Below are 21,148 nucleotides of genomic sequence, written 5' to 3' on the forward strand. Positions count from 1 at the left end.
ACATTTTAACGTATGCCCATAATTCCAAACAAAGGAATCCCTTTCCAAACGAAATTACTCAACTGTAGACTTTGTTTCTATTGCATCTTTCACCAAAGGTTGTAGGATGCTTTTGAAACAATATATTTTCTTTTGTTCCATGTTATAGAAAGTGCAATAATTTATTTGACAAGGTGACAATTTTTAAAAAATATAACGAAGGTGTAAGTCTAAATAGAACTTCCTTTTTCAAATGCCTGCTTTTAAATCTGAGGTTCATTATTACAGCAAAGGGGACAACTATCTATGACTCCCCTCAAACCCCCCACCATTTTGTAGCTGTATTAAAAGCATGCTGATAGACATTTTAATCTAACTAGTGTGTGTGTGGGGTTTTTTTTAAGTCAGTTGCTATTGAATTACACAAATGCTTGAAGGGAAATTAAGATTATTGATTCTGAAATTAGGAATTTGCTTAGATTTATGGTGAGCCTCCATTTGATTCTGTGTGGTCATAAATGTGTGTGGGGATCTGGATGTGTGAGCATGTGTGTGAGAGTGGGTGGCGGATGAATATCACAGAAGAACCTTAAGGCGCCTAATTATTCAGAAAGGTTAAAGGTGATGACCTTGACATTTTGGAAGTTCAAAGGCGTACACTTATGCACTTATGTTTTTCCTTGCCCCCTAAAGCTTTGGCAATTAAAAAAAAATTTTGCATTTAGAAATGCATGCTTCCTCAGAAGAGGCATGTGGTGCTGTATATCTTATGGATTTTTTTTTTTTTTTTTTTTTTACTTTGGGCTTATGAGAGGTTAAAAGTCACAAGATTCACTTTACTCTTTTCAGAGAAAGAGAAGCTTTTCTCACTCCTCCAGTTTATTGCACATTGCGGAAATCTCTTTTGGGCCCACCAGAAGGTGTATAATATAACCCAATTAAGCTGTTTAGAACTTTGGCTTTTATGGTGTTGTCTAGACAGTTCAAGGTTTTGTAAACAGCTTGGCCTGGTCCTGCAACATAAAGTGCAATACCACCCCCCCCACACACACACACACCCCAACACACACACATTCTTTAACTTGAAGCGATAAATGTGGAGAAAACTGGGTCTGCAGCCCTGGGCCCTATTTTAGGAAGATGACTTATCTTCCTTGTTCCAAACCCGCTGTAACACCAGCAAGCGCGTTGAGACCTCTCTGCCTACTTATACTTTCCTTTCTGCAAACTTTTTTCCCCTATAAAGTGTTCTAATATTGGTTTCTTCTTTTAAGGGACCTTGTATCTTTGACACTTTGTTAAGAATGACTTTGGATTTTCCAACCAGTTTTTTTAAATTTTTTGTTTGGTTTTGTTTGTTTGTGTCCCTCCCCAGCCCCCCCCCCCCCCAAATTCCAAGTTCACTAGACTAAGGCGAAGGGAGTGTTGCTACTTCCGTTCCTGCTGCCCCAGCTCATCCTCTGGAGACATCAGCACCAGGGTCACATCCTCAATTCAGAAAGCCATCCCTAAAATGATTTTAAAAACCAATGCCGCATACCAGTGGGGGCGTGGAGGTGGGATGAGAGGGGAGGACAACTCTTATTTTGACGGAATTAAAAAGCATTTCACTTGAATTTCAGTTGCATGGGGGAGAAAATTTTGGCCACTAAAATATCCTAACCAGACACTAAAATTATTCAAAGAGGAAAATCCATACAGTGTATTGAAGCTGTAACCTCCATTTTACTAGAAACCATTTATTCACACAAAAGACAGTGCCTCGTGCCTCGATCGGACAAACCAAAGGTACATTTCCCAGAGTTTAAATAATCTGCATTCACCAAGGGGGGAGGACAGGGTCCCTTAAACTCAGAACAAAAACAAGTGCCTTGCAGCCCAGGCCTAACTCTCTACAGATCCCACAGCGTCCGCACCGGGACCTGGAGAGAGAGAGAGGGTAAACAACAGCACACTGGCGGTAAAATTGTAAAGGGACGTTTGCATTTACCATTTTCCCCATATTAGGATCCATTCGGCCAAGTCCCCGGCCTCGTCCGCAGGCAGCAGTGGTCGCTGGGAGGTCCCGAGTTGACCGTGGGAAGGAATGGTGGAGTTCCACAGAGAAGAGGCGTCATTAAACCCAAGGACATTGGGCCTACCGAAAGCAGGCTGGTGGGGAGGAGGGTGAGTGAGTGGGGCTTGGGGGACAGGGGTGCTTGCTGGAGCTCTCAAAACAAGGGATTTCCAGTGAAATACTGCAGCCGGTCTCTGTTCAGTTTCTTTTCCTTCATCCTGCGATTCTGGAACCAGATTTTGACTTGCCGGTCAGTGAGGTTGAGCATCCGAGAGAGCTGGAGTCTTTTCTCTTTGTTTATGTACACGTTAAAGAAAAACTCGCGTTCCAGTTCGCGGATCTGGTACTTGGTGTAGGGACAGCGCTTTTTCCGGGACCGCTGGGGGGCTACTGCAAGGCAAAGAGACCAAGGGGTGAGAGAGGCCGCTGCCCGCCAACCTCCGCCCACCCTCCCGCCCAGGCCTTCGCGAGGGCCAGGCCTCGGCCCTTTGGGGACGTCCCCTGCCCGCCGCTGCTGCAAGGCCCTGCCTCCGTCGCGGGGATGACATATGGGCGGGCCCAGGAGAGTGCGGGCGAGGACGGGTGTTCACACCCTGACACACGTACAGCCTGGCACCGAGGTGGGGGAGCAGGGCTGCAGGCCGGCTCTGAGCTGGAACCCGAAGGGAGAGGAGCGCGAGCGCGCCGGGCATCTGCCTGACTCCCGCCAGCAGCGCGCTTCAGCCAGAGGCTTGGATAAAGTCCAGGTCCAGGATCAACACCCCCACCCACCACCGCCACCACCTTCAAGCAGGAGGCGCGAGTGTCCACACTCACAAATGGGCTTGAAATCTCCCCTCCTTCACGCCTCCCTCCGTGGTCTCTAGCACATGCACACCCCAAACTGGGGAAACGCTCTCTGCAGCGATTAAGGTCCTCCTCCAAGTCTACCTTAAGCCCACCTAAATTGGTTTCCTATCGTAAACACGCTTTACAACGGCCCGGGAAATCTTATAGGATGTATAAACCTCTTCGAACGCTTATAAAGTAGCACATAAAACGGCGCAAGCAGAGGGAGGCCCCCGCCCCCCCACCCCCCGCGCCCGCGGCCCCCGGGGCCCAGCCGCCACCCTGCGCCCGGTGCCTACCTGTGCCGCCGCTCTTCTCAGCCCCCGCCTCCCCCGGGGGTCCCTCGCCGTCGCCCCCGCTGCCTTCTGCCGCCCCCTTCGGCTCCGAGGCGGGGGTGGCCTTGGCGCAGGGACTGCCCCCACCGCCACCGGTCCCCGTCTTGGGGTCGCTCTTATCGGCTGCGCCCTCGGGCTGCGGGGGCGCGGGCGGCGGCGGGGGCTGCGGCCCGGAGAACGGGGGCCCGGGCGCGGCCTCGTAGAACTGGTCGAAGCCCTGCGGCAGGATGCCGTTGCGGCCCACGGCGCTGTAGAAGTTGGAAGCGGCGCCCGCAGGGCCGTGTGGCGGCCCCGGCGCGGCGCACACCGGCTCCGGCGCCTTGAAGAGCACGTCCGGTCGGCGGCCCGCGGGCGGCAGCAGCTCGCGTTGCATGGCCGCCTCCTCGGCCGCCGCCGCCGCCGCCGCCGCCGCCGCCGCGGCCGCGTAGTAGGGAGCGTAGCCCCCCGCGCTGCTGCCGCCGCCCCCGCCGGGGCCGCCCCCGCCGCCGGCCCCCGCGCCACTGCCGCCGCCGCCGCGGTACGGCCACTTGGCGCGCTCTAGGCCGTAGTCGCGGAAGGCCACCTCGCGCACGGGCTGGACGTGCGGCGCCAGGTTGGAAGAGTAAGGAAAAGTCATCTGGCAGGACGATGGTTGCGACAGGAACGACGGCTTGCTGGCGAAGTCCGACGGGGCCACATAGTAGGCGCAGCCGGGCAGGTACATACTAGCTGCGCTCGGGCCGCACTCGTCAAAGTCGTTCATGGCTCCGCGGCGTGCGCGCCGGCGAGCCCCGGGCCGCTCCCCGCGCCGCCAACCTGAGCCATTGATTGCACAAGAGGCTTGGGCCAGGATCAACTAAGCAAAAATCCCCACCGGGCGCTGACGTGCAATTCATCTTGATTGATTCTGGTGGTAATTATGTCACGTGACGCCATGGAGAGAAATGTCCTTATATCTATATCAGCGCTCGCCAACACGCCCCGGGACGGCTCCTGGCGCCGAGACACGCGCGTTGGGGGCGGATCGACCTCCCCCTCCAGCCAGATCTCCTTGGGCGCCCCCGACTAGGCTGCTCCGCAGACTGGTCACCTGTGCGCCGCCGGTGGCTGCCACTGCTGGGTGCATCTGCCACCGCCCGGCTGGGCCGCCCGCCCGCGCCGCTTAAGTACGCGGACCGAGGCTGACGGGGAGGAGGAGGGAGGAGGAGGAAGGGGGAGGAAGGGGGAAGGGAAAGAAGCGGAGAGCAGAGGGGGGAGCCCCGGGCCGGGGCACTGGGGACTAGGTGTGAGGGTGTGAGGTTCCCACTCTCCACACCCCTTCCAGCAGCCGATCCCTCCCCCAGCGACGCCACCACCCCTGCAGCGTGCCAGCAAGGAGCTTGTTGCTTCTCCTTCAAGGGGCGTGATTGCGCAGCTCTCGGGGCGCAAGGAGTCTGATTTACATATTTCTCTGCCAAGCGCTTTCGCTGCAGAGTAACTTGGCTCTCATCACTCCTGACCTCGGGAGCGCCAGTGCCAGCCTCGGAAAAACCCACTCCAAAACCCGACCAGGCGCTCACCCAGGCTAGGGCCTCGGTGCCCACTCGGTCCTGCCGCCCTCTCCTCTCCTCTCTCTGCTCCTGTCTCTTCTTTGGTCTGTCCTGCAGCCTTCCCATTTCCTTCTCTCCTGTCCTAATTGTCTAGTCCCCGCTCTTGTTTCTTCTTTTCTCCTACGTTTCTGTCTTCTTTCCCTGCTCTGTCTCCTGATATTCTCTCCTCCTTTCCCCTCGCTGTGTGTCACAGCCTCTACCCGGATCCCTGCAGCCTCTGCCTTTTTCTCTCCCGGCGCTAAAGCAAGGAGGACACCCTGATGGCCCCTCTGGAAGCTGGGGGGTCTGATGAACAAAAGGACCTGGAGTTCTTCTCTCAGGGAGCCCAGCCTTTAGCTCTCCCCTAACCAGAGACAAGCCACCCGGCCTCGGCCCTTCCCACCCTCTCTGCTTTCTGGCCTGGACTGGGACCAGCCAGCCTCACAGACAGCCCAGTCCCTGTGTGGGGACCCCATCAAGGCCTACGTATCTGCCATATCTCCCCTGGTCTCCTTTCTGTCCTTGGGCCTACACAGTCTCTGCACCACCCTCTCCCCAAGTCTGTTGATTTGGGGGGTGTCTCTCAGCAGCTCTTGCCTCCTTGCTTGACTCGGCCCTGAGGACCTCCCCATCCGCTCGCAAGGCCTCACTCTCCTGGTGGCCACTTCGTCCCTATTTCTAGCCTAGGGACCCAGGCAAGGCCTGGGCTCCCGCCTCGGAGGGGCCAGCGCTTTACAAAGGTAAAATCAGACTCTCAGAAAGAAGCTCCTGCAAACCCCAATTCCAGAACCCAGGGTAGGAAGTTGCTGCGTCCCCCAGGATGCCTCTGCCCAGGCAATCAGAAACACTGAGCCCTGGGACTTAGCCCTCCACCCAGGGCGGGCGCAGGCTGTGGAGCGGGTTCCCTCCCTGGCTCCGGCCACTGCAGTGCCCCTGAAGTGAGCTCTGCCCACCTCCACACAGAGAAAAGGCGGGCGGGCAGAGCTCATATCTATTTTCTGCCCAATGTCCCCCCTCTCCCTCTTTTTCTCCTCCCTTCCCTTTTCCCTCCCACTCACCCTTCTCCACCCCCACCTTCCTACCTCTGCTTCCCTCTGAATACAGCGCAAACTGGTCGGTGGCGACTGGAAGGCAGGGAACCTCCCCCGCCCCCCCAGAACTGCCCATCCTTTTGTGCACCTCCTCAAAGCGGGCACCTTTACCCAGATTCCAGCTCGACCCCCTTCTCCTCAGCCCAGAGCGCCAGCACAGTTATCTGCCTCCCCATCTGCATCCCCGGCCAAGCCTCCTTTTGGGCTCGCAGTGGACGCCCCTGGATCTTTCTCCTAAAATGGCTCCCGGGACACTGCACACTAGCCCTGCGGCAGCTCAGGACCCTGGGCAACGGCGGCGGGGGCCCCCAGCCGGGTCTGTATGTGTCTGGGGGCACACAAAATTCTCGCGCCTTCTCTCTGCATGGGGTGGGGCGCAGGCATCCCTCTACCCCCCAAATAGAGTCTGCTGGCTGCCTGAGAGGGAAATGGGGAGGACGAACCATTCAAGTTCAACGACATGGCGATGGCGGCTCGGACTGGAGCCGCGCTTTGGCGGGGGAGGTTCGCCATCTGCAGCGGCTCACGGGTGTAAAGAGAAAAGGGGGCGGCGGGCCCCCTCTGCGCGTTTGCACGGACCCCCGCCCCCACACCCAAGCCAGGGCTTTCGTTCTGGCACCAGCCCGCTTAGTCTTTGGGCCCCAGCTCCCTTCTCAATCTTTATCCCAAACCCAAAGAAAACCGCAACCTCCCAACCCGCGCGCCCCGCTCGAGAACCTACCGTGAAGCCCCCGGTGCTGTGGCCTCGTCCTTGCCTGCGCGACCCCACTCGAAGCGCAGGGAGGGAGCGCACCGCACCCTCCCGCACAGCCCGCAGCTCCGCGAGTGGCAGCTTTCCGAGCAGCGCCTGGACGCTCTGCGGTGATTGTGAGCCACCCAAGATAAGACACTAACTTGACCTTAACTTTGTCAGGGCGCCCCTGGTATCTGGAGAACGTGAACAGACACTGTCTGGCAGCTCTCGTAAAAGCTGACTGGGGAAGGGATTCTGAGTCATTTCATTTATTGCCACTACAGTTCTGCAAGAAAGCTTTTCCTCCCTGCCAAACTTTAATTATTTATGCTCTTTTAGGAAACGAAAGAAGAGGAGGAACGAGGGGAAAACACCCAGAGCCAGTCCCTTCCTGCAGAGCCTTCGGAATGGGCTTCCTAAGTCGAGTGACTGGAGAGCAACAACAACAAAACAAAAAAATGTGGGGAGACCACCTTTGTCCGAGGATGATCGGACAGGCACCCCCACCCCCACCCCCACCGCCACTAAGGTGGGTGGGTGCAGCTGGGAGAGGCGGGGTGAAAGGGCACCCCCTTCCAGGCACACACATGAATATTTACAACAGTTCTGGATTTCTCCTCCATCCCAACCCCCTGCCTCCCGGAAGCCTCCCCAGCCCGCCTCCCTTGGGGAGAGCCCCAGGCCTTAAAAGCATCCGGGTAGGCTCCCTGAGTTCGCAGCCATTGAATGCCAGACGAAGCAGTTTTTGTTTTGTTTGTTTTTTTCTCATTTAAAAACCGTTTTCTTGGTAAAGAGGCCTGCCTGGACTGCAGCATTTCCGAGTACGCATTTGTCTTTGTGCGAGGGAATGTTGAGCACTCAGACTTCAGCATCCTTTCTCTTGGGCGTTTGTTTCTTATGGATTTCCTCGTGGTTCCAAATCCCCGCCGGGATTTCAGCCACCGCTGCTACAGGAGAGAGGGCACCGCCACCCCGCCGCCGCCTTTGTATTTATTCGGATCAGTAAAAGGAGTAGATTTGAAAAGCATTGCCCAAGCCATATGCCACAGATAAGATTTTACCCTTAGAATAATTTCAATCTGTTTGGGGAGTGGTCTCCATGAATATCTCCTCCCACCCTACGTGCCAGGCTAAAGAGAAAGAACAGGATGCTTTAATGATATATATTAGAAAGAAATGGCCTCCTGCATGCGGTCTCAGGTCTTGGGTTTACGTCTGGCTTCCTGTCCCTTTACCCAGCCCCCGAACCTGAGGTCTGAGAATGGTCTCCTCTTTTGTTCGGATGTTTTTGAGAACCAGCTCCAGGTACCAATGCCTCCCTGAGCCCCACAAAATGGGGAAACATTTCTAAAGAGAGGGTCTCCCCAGCCTCTTGGTTCCTTTTTCCTCCGTTGTATTTTTTAAAGGAGCTGCTTTAAAAATATTTTTAAAGTACACACCAAATTCGATTGTGGGAAGGGGAACTGGAACCATTAAGTACTCACTATTAGAGATTTGGCAGTTTTGTCCATTGTCCCACTTGCTAAACACTAGAAATTCTTCACTTTCCATCTCCAAGCTAGCTGGAGCTGGGGTCTATAAGAGGACGGTGAATACAGCAGGCCCTTCCTTGCTTTCCCTGACTGAGCTACAGGCTCGGAAGGCCTAGGGTGCAGAGGCCACATTTCCCAAGGGAGTTTGCTGGGCTGACGGCAGAGGTGCCACAGGGCACAGCCTTTTCCAGGGAAGGCTGAGCAAAACATGGCAGGGTGAGATGTTTGTATTGAAATATGAGGAACCTCATATCTTGGCAGCCTCCATCCCCCTAACAATAGCAAGCTTTCAAGTTTGAGAATTTAGGCAAAATGCAGAAGCCCCTGCCTGCAATAAGCGGAGGGTTTGCTTCGTGTGTGAGACACACTCAAATCTGTCCACGAATCCCCCTCTTTGGCTATTTCACACACATTTTGTTCATACATCATTTCCTGACTGACTTGGAAGACATCTTCTCATCTAATGAACAATCAAGTCAATACCTACAGTGAAACGGCAACCAGAAAAGAAAAACTGGATTTCGTGGCCTGAAAAACATTAGGAGGGAAATCCGAAACGTTTTGATAAATCAACATCAGTCCCTTGACAGCTTGGCTGGGACCTGGATATTTATTTCCACTCAAAACATTTCTATGTGTCTGATATATACAAGCTATTGTTTTTGACAAAATCAAAACAAAACAAAACATGCATGACAACTATTAGATAGCAGAGAAAATGCAATTAGTCTAAATATCAACTAAAGTCAGTTTGGCTGAGGCTCAGGGCTCCTTGTGAGGTGCCCACTCTAGATCTAGGGCCTGGTCCTCCACTGAAAATAAATCATTGGACTTAGGGAAGGAATTTCCAAGCTCTTAGGCTGTTATGCATCTTGCTAGGAGTTGGGGGCGCTAATTCACAGAAGGAGAGGGAAAAGAAGCAGGGATGGTAAAAAGGAGTTTAGGGGGCCCTCGGGTTCAATGAGGTTAAGGCAGGATACCCCGGCACATGTGGAACGACCCCTTTTGGCATCCTGGAACCCCAGCCTCCACAAAGTAAGCCTAGCAAAGCCCAGGGCCTTTCAGACTCCATGGAGGCAGGCCAGCAACGGCCTCAGAAAGGGCACAGTGTTTGGGCCCCTCGTGGACTTGGATTGGGGGGGGGGGTGGAGAAGAAGAGGGGAACTTCTACTCCTCTCTACTTGGTCAAGAGCAGCTATGAGGGGCCCAGGATCTGAGGGAACTCCTTCCTTGCCTGCCCCCTGACTGATGGATGGAGGAGCTTTCACTTCTCCTTGCAGTGGCCCGTTACTATAATTTAAGGAAGAAAGACATGTTGACACCTTTACCCACCTTGACAGGAAAGTCATATTTATATTCGGAATGTAGAACACCCCTCCCCCTTGCTCACTCCATTCTCCTGCCCCTGGACATTTCTCCCTCCTTTTACTGCAGCCCAGCCCCAAAGCAGCCGGGCAGCTCCTCATCAGAGCTCACCTCTGGGGGACCAGTTACAGAGCGCAGGGCTTTGGCCTAGGCGTGTGTGAGGAGGTGAGAGAAGTAGGGGAATTTTACCAGCCTTGGCTACGAAGTGCAGTTTGCCATGGAGCCTGGCCTCCCTTGTCCCATTCGTGGGAAGGAAGTCTCCAGTCCATTCCACCAAGCTGGAGGAGCCAATCCAGCCTGAACTCCGAGGTGTTTCTGAGTTTGTAGGGCCACACTCCTTCCCCTTTCCTCCCGAAGTCTGGAGATCTAGGGCACTTTAGTCCTCCCAAACCATCCAGGGCAGAGAGCAGGGAGTGGTGGTGGCACCCTTTCCTTTCTCCAAAATCAGGATTCCGGCTTTTCCACACGGGGCTTTGGCTGCCAAGAGACGCAATTGTGCCCACAGCCCTTTCCATTCTGCCCTGGAGGCCTTCCTAAATTCAATGGCCTGCTAAATGTAGAAGGAATTGGGGAGGAGGGGGAAGGAGACTATGTGAAAGCAGAAATCCAAGTAAAAGGGAGCTGGAGTGAGCCCAGGTTTAAATGCTAAGACAGGTGCGCCTAGGCCCCCACTGGGGAAGCCTCGAGGCCAAGGTTGTGCCGCAACGTCCACAGCCCCTCCGGGGAAGGGGAAGGGGAAGGGGAAAGCCTGGAGGTCTCCAAATCTGACCAGATCTCCAAATCTCCTGCTGGCTTTGGGGGCTGCAGACGAGCGGGAGGGTACTTAGGACCAGCTGAGAAGGAGCAGCAGGAAAAGGCCCCGTCTCAGCTCGTCCTCCACGCCAGGCTACGGCCCAAAAAGGGAGGCCGGGCCACGGCCAGGCCCGGGGCTAGTACAGCGCCAGCGCCTGCTCGCGCAGCACCACGCGCTTCTTCTTCATACGACGATTCTGGAACCAGATTTTGACCTGCTGGTCGCTGAGGTTCAGCCTGTTGGACAATTCCTTGCGCTTCTGCCGGTTGATGAATTCGTTCAGGAGGAATTCGTTCTCCAGCTCTGCAATCTGCTGCTTGGTGTAGGGTTTCCGCTTCTTGCGGGCCCTCCCGGGGGCCGCCCCCCACGGCAGGCCTGCAACACAGCCCGAACCCTAGTCAGCCCAGCCTGCTCCCTACAGCCTGCCCTCCCCCCGGAGGCTCCCTCCCCCTACACACTCTCCCCTGCACCCCACCTCCCATTCCGGCCCCTGCTGGCCCGGGGAGCACGGCCAATGTTTACCGTCGGGCAGCGAAGGTCGCAGGCAAGATGCGACGCCCGCTGCCTGCACTGTCATGTTCAAGTTGAGCGGGCCCTTGGCGTCGTCCTTGAAGCCGGCGGCGCAGGGGGTCCCCTCAAGCAGGGCCGCAGAGCCCGGCGCGGCGCGGCCCACACCCGCGTAGTCGTACTTGGTCGATTTGAGACCAGCGGCCGCGGGGGCCAGGCTAGACTCGGGGGCAAAGGGCGGCCGCGCTCGGCCACGCTCCTCAGGCCCGGCGACCGCGTCGGGCGTATAGAACTTGGCCTGCTCGTCGGGTCGGTCCTTGGCGCCCAGGGGCTGCAGGCCAAGAGGCCCGGAGCCAGCCAGGTAGGGCTGCGAGAAGCTGCCGAAGGCGGTGGCACCGGCAGGCTGCGCAGGGGCGCAGGAGGCGGGCGTGGTGGCCCAGGGCAGCGCGCCGCGCGGGTATGAGATGGGGGGAAGCGCGGCCAGCTGGCCTCCATTCGGCCGCAGGTTGGAGAAGTAGAAGGAGTCGGGAGACTGCAGATTCAGAAGCGAGCCCACATAGCCCGCTCTGTAAAGACTGCGCTCACACATCTCCAACAAAGGGCTTCGGCTACGCTCGCAGCAGTATTTAGTTACAACCGGGAATAAGAGGACAGGCTCAGACGATTGGACGAAACTTTGCCTGCAGGTTCTTCAAAGCCGGTCATTTCAGCACCGCCTACATCCCCCGACCCGGTTTTCCCCCCCTTCAGAGTATTATGATAACACCCGCAATATTTGATGGTGAAGGACAAGGCTGCCAGGCAGAGCCAAGGCAGGTTGAGGGGAGGCGAAGCCTCCGTGAGTTTCCAGGCCCAGTGCAAGGAGCTGGGGGCATCGGGCATAGGGTGCCTTTGCCCGAGTGTCCCTTGGGACCCTTCTTGGTCTTGATTGGCTTTGCACTCCCGTTTCCTCCGCTTACCTGGGCCAGGCTTGCTTCTCCCAGCTTTAAGCTGCAGCCGAGGCCTTTTCCAGTACCCGGTGACTCTCGGCTTGTCGGAAGATCCTGTGGTCTGGGGCGGCCACCAGCTCTCTCCCTAGGCCTAAGCCATGCTACTCCCAACCCGTTCCTCCCCGTCCGTCCGTCCGGTCTCCCTGGAGAGGACTCTTCACCGGTGACCTGGCAGCGGAGAGCCACGCACTGCCCGAGTTCGGGGGCCGGGCTGCAGGCACAGTCCCAGAGTTCTGATGATGGAGAAGGGCATCACAGACGCTCCCGACTCTGGCGCCCAGGAAGGAAGCTTCACACCAATCCTGGGTGCTTCCTCACGGCCAAGCCCTCTGCTCCGGAGGAGGCCCTGGCGGGGCAGCTGGATAGGCCAAGGCTACATTCCTTTTACCGCAAGGAGTCACCTTGGCGACTACATCCTGCAAAGCAGAAGTCCAAGGTGTTTATCCCTCTGTGGCGCGCAGAGCAGGCCGAGCTCCCCAACCTGGTGAGGAAGGAGAGCGGAGCCAGAGCTATGGGCCAGGAACAGCGGGGCCCGCGGAGGAAGAGGGCCAGCAGCCGCCCTCCGCGCAGCGCCTCCGGGGGCTCGGGAGGCCGGCGGGTTCCGGGGACCAGCCAACGCGGAGGTGGGCGGGGCAGCGCTCCACCGCCCGAGCCCTTGGCGGCCCCCGCAGCCGGCCCTGGGTCTAGCCTGGTCAGAGGGCTAGGGGTCCTCCTCTCCTGCCTCCGGCCCCAGGACCCCCAGCGGCCCCGTGGCTGCAGCCCGCCCCAGCCTGCAGCCCGCCTCGCGGTGCCCGAGCCAAGCTGGAATTGGTTAGGCCGCCAGCTCGGCACCGAGACCACACAGGCGCCGCCGGAGGGCACCGCTGACCACCGCGCTGCGACTTTATTGTGTGAGTTATGGCGACCAATTGGGCGGCTCTGGGGAACGCAATCGGCCTCTTGCTCCCGCTCTAGGGCGGGGGTAGGGGGTGGGGGTGGGCAAGTCGGGGGCTCCTCAGGCTGTCGGTTTCCTTAGGAGCTCAGACACTGAAACGCACTCCACTCCCCGTCCTTTCATGATGCGGAGGGGGGAGGGGGCAGACACAAGCTGCAACCTCAGTTCCTAGGGATTTCGGGGACCCAGGCGCTCATTTTTGGAAACCCGCCCCGTTTTTGAGGGGCTACAGCCTCCCCAGGCTCGAAAGCTCCAGCTCCAGGGGTCCCTGCCGTCTCCTCTCCTTCCATCTCAGTAAACAGAGATTCCGGTATTTCCAAGTCTCCCCCAACACTTAGCAATCACACAGCTACGGTTTGCCCCCCCCCCCCCCCAAAAAAAGATAGAAAAGAACTAAGTGAGACACAGAAAAGACTCGAACAACTAGATTCTTCCTTCTCCTCGGCTCGGCCGCCCCACCTCATCTCCTGAGTTTAGGATTTCCGAGGGCGCGCAGGCAAAGCGGTGTGCGTGGAGCCGGGAGCTGGGTGCAGGGCGGCGGGCGGCGCGGGGGAGGAGGCAGGAGCTCCGCGGGCAAACTGGAGAATGGGAAAGGAAACGGGGCCGTGGAGTTACACGGCGAGCTCCGCCAATGCCGCCAACTGCCCAGGAGATGGCGAGCGCGCTCCACGCCTGGCGAGGCGCCGCCGCACGGTCAAGATCAACAGTGAAGGGCGGCGCAGCCGGCGCGGCGTCTCCAGCCGGCGCAGTCACCGCGCACCGCCGCGGCGGCCGGGCTGGCCGGGACCGCGAAGCCGGAGGGACTCCGCGGGCTGCCCGCACCGGCAAGCGCCGCCGCCGCCCCTTTGTCGGGCGGCGTGTCCCGGCTCCACAGCCTCCTTCGCCTCTCGAACCACGCGCAGTCGCGCGGCCTCGATCCTCCACCGTGGCGCTCGGGACCTGCCGGGTTTTGGGGGCGCTCTCCGCGGGGCCTCTCCGTCTGCACCCGGGGCAAGGCCTCTCCCCGAAGCTCCCAGCGCTTCGCGGCGTCCCGCGGGCCTCCTTTCCTACACTTAGCCCACCGACCGGCTCCTCTCCTCCCTCCTCCCTTCGGAATATAAAAGGAATTCATATAAATAACCAAGTCTTCATCTGTTATTGATTTAGCCGTCAATTCAAATTCCGCCGGGAGAGCGTTTAAGCGCAGTTTTAATCTTCAGCAAACCTCCCATTCTCTTAGGCGGAGGGAAACTACAGATGAAAGGAAAACCTCGAGGCAATCCCCCCCGCATCCACTCATTCTTACAGGAAACCTGAGAAATGGACCCAGGAAATGGAGTACGGGCCCCTGAATCTGGAAGTTACAAAAAAGAAGGTGAGGAGAACGACGATGGAGAAGGGAAAACAGGCCCGTTTCGGATGAAAACACCTCTTATGAGAAAAACAGAAAATGTTAGTAATTCTCCCCAAAGTGGAAGGTCAGGCATGTTGTGGCCCCATTTTCAGGGGTTCTTTCTTCTCCAGAGATTGAATCGTGGTCCCTTTTCCTTCCCCTCTTCTTCCACCTCCTCCTCCCTCAGTGTGTGTGTGTGTGTGTGTGTGTGTGTGTGTGTGTGTGAGAGAGAGAGAGAGAGAGAGAGAGAGAGAGAGAGAGAGAGAGAGAGAGACTCATTATTTAAACCAAGTTGACCACCCCACAATCAGTTGCAAGATATGAGCGAAATCAAGCAGTGCCAGAGAAAACGAAAGTAGCTTGGAACCTCAGCTCTCTGCGCTTTCTCTGGCAGATCCCTAAAGGAGCCCTCCCACCAGAAGAGTTTACATACTGTGTGAGGTTTTAAACATCTGTATCGAGCTTACATTCCAAAAAGTTAGCAACCACTAAACTGATTGTGCCTGGGTGTTAACAGTGAAGAGGCACCCCATTCCTAAAGGGCCACTTCCCTGAGAGGCAAAGGGAAAGTTCTCAATGCTTAAAAATTTGGGTCCAGAGGTTTAGGGTGTATAATTATGGTTTCAGTCCTCAACTGCTGTGTGCAGGCAGCTGAGAGAAGGCGATAAGGCAAAAGCTGAAATGTTTCCTTTTCAATGGCCAAATATGGGTATGTCTAATTTCAAGACCTTCCTAGAGTAGATAGATATTTATAACAGCCTTTCTAAGAAGAAAACCTCCAAGTGAGCATGTTTTTCTGTACCCAGGCACATACGTATTGATTTTAAAAATAAAACTGTGTGAATAAACTGATAATGTTCACAGAGAAGTAAAATTTTATTGGAGATGTTTTTGAGGTGGTCTGGTAAAAAAATATCATTTTAGACACCACAAGTTATATCCTCATTTAAAGTCATCACTGTTTATGTTAAAGCCATGGGAAGTGGGAGGAGTGGCAGAAGTGGGGAGGAGGGGGTTTCCAGAGATGGTGTTGAGTGTTCATCACCCATAGGAAACATCATAGTGTTTTGGATAACAAAATTTTATAATAAATAAGAATAGTTTCTAGAGGCAACATAAGCTTGGGAAAGAAAACAAATGTATAAAGACTCAGAGGAAATAAGAGAGTTCTGTTTATTTGCATCTCCCTAGGAGTAAAAAGTGATATTTAAATGCCTGAAGCACTGCTCATGTATCCCAGCTCACAGACATTTCATCTACAAAAATAATCTCTCAGTCACATAAATATGCAGCACTTTAAAAGTAGTTATCACTTTCAGAAACATCTTTTTTTCTTCTTCTTCTTGAACCTTAGAGCTCCACAATTTTTGCATTTGTTAGATGTTTTATAGCTCTGAGAGAGGCCCAATACATTTGTTCAGATAGTCAAATTCTTCAGTGGGTTCTGGGTAAAAATTCCCACTCATGGTCATATTAATTTAGCCTTCCCCCCCCCCCCCCTGGGGATGGAGGAGATGGCCTCAATTCTAGTCCCATAGACTGGAAGCCAAGGAGAGGGTTGCATTTAGGTCATCCACATTTAGATACCTCTGACAATTGCAGCCATTGAAATATTTGCATCTAGAGCTGGAGTAATAAAGGCATCCACGAGGACACATTATTTTCAAATTAAAGATTATCAAAGCACATGTCTACAAGGTGTATTAAACACATACAACTACAACAGCAAGTGAAAGACCCAAAGTCGAATAGATTGTCTTCATCCCAATATCAGTACAAACTCTACTTAATAAGGTGGCTTTTGAAGCCATCACAGTACCTCCAGCCTCCTCTCTTTAGACATTCCCAGTGACCCTAGAGCACTGTCTGCCCAGAGCTGTTTTCACTTGCTTCAGGGCAATTGCTGAGAGGTAATTATTCAATTATCCAGTCACAGGATATGAATGACTACAAACTTTTTGCCCTAATGGATTATGAAGATAATCAGTGCTGGAAACAGGCATTTAAAGTGATTTAAAAAAAATAAATCCCTAAAATCAGAATGGCACTTCTGAAATTCATTGGGGCGGGGAAGGGTACTCAAAAATACTTCAAGTCCTTTATACTGGCCTGGAGGGAGAAACAGAACATTAAAAAGTCATAAAAAACAAACCTAGAAAAGAACAAAATCAATAATAAACAAGTAAGAAACAGAAACAGAACTACAAAGTCAGGTTGGATAGCAAAAAGTTTTAGAGCAAGATCAGGGGAAGAGAGAAAAACAATTCACAAAATGTGCCATTGCTGGCAGGGGGGTGGAGGGAATTAAATACATATTCAAGTCTTTCCAAAGGTCTTTTGGAGACAACGGAAAGCATTTAAACCCGCTGTGGCCAATCTGGCCCACATCAGGAAACAGTATCTTTGAGCTTGGAGACGATTTTCTTGTCTTTCACTCTCCGGTTCTGAAACCAAATGGTCACTTGTCTTTCGGATAGGTTCGTGGCAGCCGAGATCCGCCGCCTCTTGTCCTTGTTAATGAACTTGTTAATGGCATACTCGTTCTCCAGTTCTTTGAGCTGCAGTTTGGTGTAGGGCACCCTCTTCTTCCTCCCACGACGGTAGACACACATGTCTGGCTGATTTAGAGCCACATCCCCTGGTATAAAAAAATAGCACGGGAAAAATTAGACCAGAATATCTACAGTACCTAGTTGGGGACTGTGTGTGTATATGTTTGGAGGGGCTAAAGGGACTAAAGAAATCCAGGCTGTTTACATTTTATTATTATTTACACAGGCATTATTTACGTGTTATTAAAGAAAGATTATTTACACTTCAAAGTGAAGGCCTATTTGATGGATCTTCATGGTTTCTCAAACCGGCATCTTAACAAGCCTGCGGATTTTTTTATGGCGTGGTTATTGGGGATGTTCATAAGGACAGTTTCAGCAAATACCGGTTACGCACATACAAACCATACACTGACTTTTAAAAAAAATGCAGGCTGTTTGTCCAGGCTTCGATTTCTTGTGTTCCTGTGTTTGAAACTTGTGAGCTTTAGTGGTTACTCTGGGGCATTCATGTCCTTGAAAAGTAGGGCGCAACTCTGTGACACCTCTTTGGGGAAGGGGAACCGCGGCCCCGACTGAGCAAAGGGCACGCAAAGACGTTCAACTTTAGGAGAAAAAAAAGGCCTGTATTCGTACACAAAGTGAAAAGGGTTGTGAGAGAGTTTAAATCCAAGGAGGAATTTACAGATTTCGCACTAGCTGGGTGAACCCTGGTTGGGCAAGGACAGGCGCCCACTCCCAAGTCGGCATGCACTCAAAGTCCTTTCTTCTCCTTCTTTCCCTCCCTCCTGTCCTCCCTCCATCCCCCTGCTCCCCCAGGTCCTTACCTGGAAAGGATGATTTCCAAAAGTGGGAGCCCTGTGGCTGGTCCTTGGCGCAGTACACCTGGCTGTTCCACCCGTTGGCCAGCGTCCAGGACTGGTAGCCCTCCATGGAGATGTACGCCTCGTGCCGAGGCTCCCCGGAGCCGAAGGTAGACACCATGTCGATGTAGCCAGGCACGTGCTGGTAGGGGCTCGTGTAGCCCTGGTAGAAGGACACCTCCTTGGCTCGCGCCGGCACCTCGTTGGCCGGTACGCTGCTGCTTGCCAGGCCCGACACGTCCATGTACTTCTCCACCGGGAATCCTCCCAGCGAGGAGTGCGGCGACGACTTGAGCGCATTCTGCTGTAAGCCCATACCGTGCGACATGCGGCAGCTGTAGTAGCCGTTGCCGAAGTGGTAGCCGTAGCCCAGGGCCGGGGCGCCCGGGGGCGCTGCAGCGGCCGCCCCGGGCGCAGGGCACTCTTTGGCCGAGGGAGCCTCCGGGCGCGCCGAGACCGCCGCCGAAGAGGACGACGACGAGGCGGAGCCCGCGCGCTCAGCGGTCCCAGGGTAGGCGAAGCCAGACGCCGCCGCCGCCGCAGCCGCCGCCGCCGCCGCCGCCGCCGCCGCGCGCCCGGAGTGCGTCCCGGCGAACACTGGCGCCGAGAGGAAGCCGCGACACTGGCCGGGCGCCGCTGCCGCCACGGAGGAGGAGGAGGAAGAGGAGGCCGGGGCCGCCCCGGCGGCCCCGCCGTCTGCCCGCAACCCGTCCATGTCCCAGCTCCCGGCGCGGCTCATGGCCCGGCCTGGCCCGGCCCCGGCCCTGGCCCCGGCCCCGCGCAGGACACCATGGCGCAGCGCGCCTCCTCCCTCCTCTCCTTTCTCTCTCGTTCTCGCGCTCCCGCCCTCTTCCTCTCGCCCTCTCTCCCACTGCAAGCCTCCCGCCTCCCGCCCGCCTGCCCGCCCTCCAACAGGTTAGCTCATCGCGGGACGTTTATAAAAACGAAGTTCAGGTTGGGAGGGGGCCTGGGACGGTCGGGGGGCCGCCTCCCTCCCCGAGGGCTCCAGCTCGGGGCCGTGCCATTGGCTGCACGGGGCCACGTGAGGGTGGGGGCGCGGGAGAGCCTGGCTCCAGGCCCGCGCCCCTCTGGACCCACCCACCCCGGCCCCCACCCCTCCCCAGCCCCTTGAGCAGCCCACCTCTCCTTCCCGCCCTGCCGGGGACCCTGGCGTTTGCGCCGCAGCCACCCCCACGAGCTGATTGCGCGACCAGCCATCCTAGGCCCTGTTTGCGACTGAGGCGGGCTCTGAGGCCTGCGCCTTTCTCCGCTAAGGCTGCTTTTGCCACCTCTCCTTGGCCCCCGAGTTGCACAACTAAATGAAGGGGAACGACAGAGATGGTCGGAATGATGTGAAAACAGACCGATTTTTCATCCTGTTGCTTAATTACTCGGATTCGCTGACCTAGACCCTAAACCCGAGAGAGCTAATTTTCACAACCTTGCTAGGGGGGCAAAGGCGTTTCACGCATATGATCTTAGCGGATCCTCCGAATTAAGACCGATTGGAGCAGACTCTACTTATACACGTTGTCCGCCTGGAAATGCTCACAAAGCGCCCATGGGGCCAAACGCAGAGACTGACAAATAAGTCCAGCACACGATCTGCCCCAGCGAGAAAAGTCCGTGCCTGGTCCACGCTATTCGCCTCTACACTCGGGCCAGCCGGGAGTCATCTCCCGAGCTGGACTCCCCAGGCCTGGCGCAGCCTCCTCCACAGCTTTTAATTGAGGGCTCCAGGCGAACGCCACTTTGCCGCCGGGCGCAAAAGCTAAGCGCCTCGCCTGCAGCCAACCGGTCTCTGGCATTTTGCAGCCACCGCCCCACCCCCCCCCTCCCCGCGCCGCCCCCTCCCGTCACTCACACTAATTAATTGAAAACTTCACTTTCCCAGGAACCTTTGTTTCGCTTTCTTTTCCTAGCTGCCAACTGCAGAGACCTAAGAGGGGCAAATTAAGAGGGCGGGTGTGTTCCCCCACCCCCCGCCCCCCGAGCAAAGTTGGGGCTGGTGATAGAAGCAGCCCAGAACAACTGGTTCTGACTTCGAGGGGTTAGAGTGGGCTGCCGGCAGCCCTGTGAGTGTGCCAGGAATCACAGCCCTGACCCCTCTTCATCCCTTTGTGCCAGTCTTCAGCCATTGAGCCCCAGTCCACCCTCCTCCATCTCAATCGTTAACAGTGAGTCTTTCAGTGACTCTAAGGTTCCACTTTAGGACAGACATGCGAATAGCTGAGGATTCTGGGGTGGGTGTAGGAGCCCTCTGAATGAGTCCATTTGAGTTCTTAGTATCAACTCCCCAGGCCAGCCCATCTCCAAGAAAATCACTCCCCTGAGCCTGTGATTGGTGAAGCCAGCCTGTCACCTAGACCTGCTGTTCCTGGATCCCAGACAGAATCTGGACGGGGCAGAATACCAGAGCAGGGGCCTTTTACTGGGGCAGAGTAAGAGAGCCCTCCTGGGCCTGGCCTGGCACTGCAGGGTGGGCTGCTGGTGTTGGGAGTGTTGACACGCAAAACCCAGTAACCATAAAAGGCTCAAATAAAGGGGAAAGTTATGAGAGGGGTGCTGGGAAGGAAAAGCGGGGGAATTTGACCTTTTTGAAGTCCTGGACATGTTCTTGATCAAATTGAGACAGGAGGAGCCTAAGCCTTTGCAAAAAATCATAGGGAATAGGAATTTGCTGATGAAAACAATTTTGAGAGAATGCAAAAGTTAGCAATGGAAGCTGCACCGGCGTTAAAGAAAATGCCCGTCAGGGTTAGGTGACAGTGACTGACTTTTTGGAGGGGATGGCTAGGTTCTCTTTACCCAACAAACCGAGCTTGGGATGCTATTCTGAAATACTCTTACTTTCCCCTTTGTCTCCCTTTCTTTTTTTCTCAGAGAGAGAGAAGACAAAGATACTTAGAATTTTTTTCCATGACCTCAAAACAAAAAACAAAAAAACCACACACACAAATTTGTTGAAATATTTCTAAGACATAATTGGAACCAATGAACTTTCAGTCTCTTAAAACTAAATATCCCTGTGATTTTGTACTCTGGGACATCTGTGTGATTTTCTATCTGACAAATACCTCTTAAAAACTGATTATATGCTAAAGAATGAAGAAAGTGATATTAAAATAGGAAGCAAGAACTTGTCAAGGTTGGCTGTTTTCAGACCACACTTCACTTTTGGCTGAATTTCCTATGCAGCAAGTTAAGCTCTGCAGGACTGGAAAGAAAGTCTGGATGAATGCCCTGGTTGAAAGATAGTTCTCAGTGGTGGCCCTGCCTCCAGTTGCCCTCTGGGTCTCCTGCAGGACTTGGGGTTTCTCTGACGAATCTTGAGAGTGTTCAGAGACCAGGGAGACTTTGAACAATAAAGAGCATTGCCTCTTGCTATCCTGCTACTACTGCCCTTGCCTCCAGTGTAGCCTCACATCCTAGGAGAGGCATTCCCCACAGGCAAGTGTCTCTGACTGGACCCTATGAGGGCCCCTACACCCAGCACCCCAGGTCAGCTGCTGCTATTGGATTATAGGGCTGTGGTTGAGTACCAGACCAAGTCAGGGCTGCTCTTTTTATGAACCAATAAGACACAGAGTTTACAAGCAGGGGGTGGTAGTTAGGGAAGGAATTTTGAGGCTGAATTTGCAGAAACATTTCATTTAGCTTGTATACCCTATG

General features: G+C 55.0%; 3 protein-coding genes across 3 annotated transcripts; all 3 read right to left on the reverse strand.

Annotated features, from left to right (window-relative positions):
* Window positions 1–2,189: 2,189 nt before the first annotated feature.
* Window positions 2,190–3,940, reverse strand: HOXD11 (homeobox D11; the record flags this gene model as incomplete). The annotated part of the gene is made up of 2 exons (XM_081095949.1): window positions 2,190–2,425; window positions 3,163–3,940. 2 exons carry the CDS (start codon window positions 3,938–3,940, stop codon window positions 2,190–2,192), a joined length of 1,014 nt encoding a protein of 337 aa, XP_080952075.1.
* A 6,455-nt stretch (window positions 3,941–10,395) lies between these two features.
* Window positions 10,396–11,471, reverse strand: HOXD12 (homeobox D12; the record flags this gene model as incomplete). Its single annotated transcript, XM_081095963.1, has 2 exons — window positions 10,782–11,471; window positions 10,396–10,634 (listed from the first exon to the last, which is right to left on the reverse strand). The coding sequence occupies exons 1-2, from the start codon at window positions 11,353–11,355 to the stop codon at window positions 10,396–10,398; spliced, it is 813 nt and encodes a 270-aa protein (XP_080952089.1). The 5' UTR covers window positions 11,356–11,471.
* Window positions 11,472–16,448: 4,977 nt separating this feature from the next.
* On the reverse strand, window positions 16,449–18,215 carry HOXD13 (homeobox D13; the record flags this gene model as incomplete). Its single annotated transcript, XM_081096065.1, has 2 exons — window positions 16,449–16,699; window positions 17,441–18,215. 2 exons carry the CDS (start codon window positions 18,213–18,215, stop codon window positions 16,449–16,451), a joined length of 1,026 nt encoding a protein of 341 aa, XP_080952191.1.
* Between the last annotated feature and the right edge of the window lie 2,933 nt (window positions 18,216–21,148).

The sequence above is a fragment of the Myotis nattereri genome, assembly GCF_964212035.1.
Source record: "Myotis nattereri genome assembly, chromosome: 7".
NCBI lineage: Eukaryota > Metazoa > Chordata > Mammalia > Chiroptera > Vespertilionidae > Myotis > Myotis nattereri.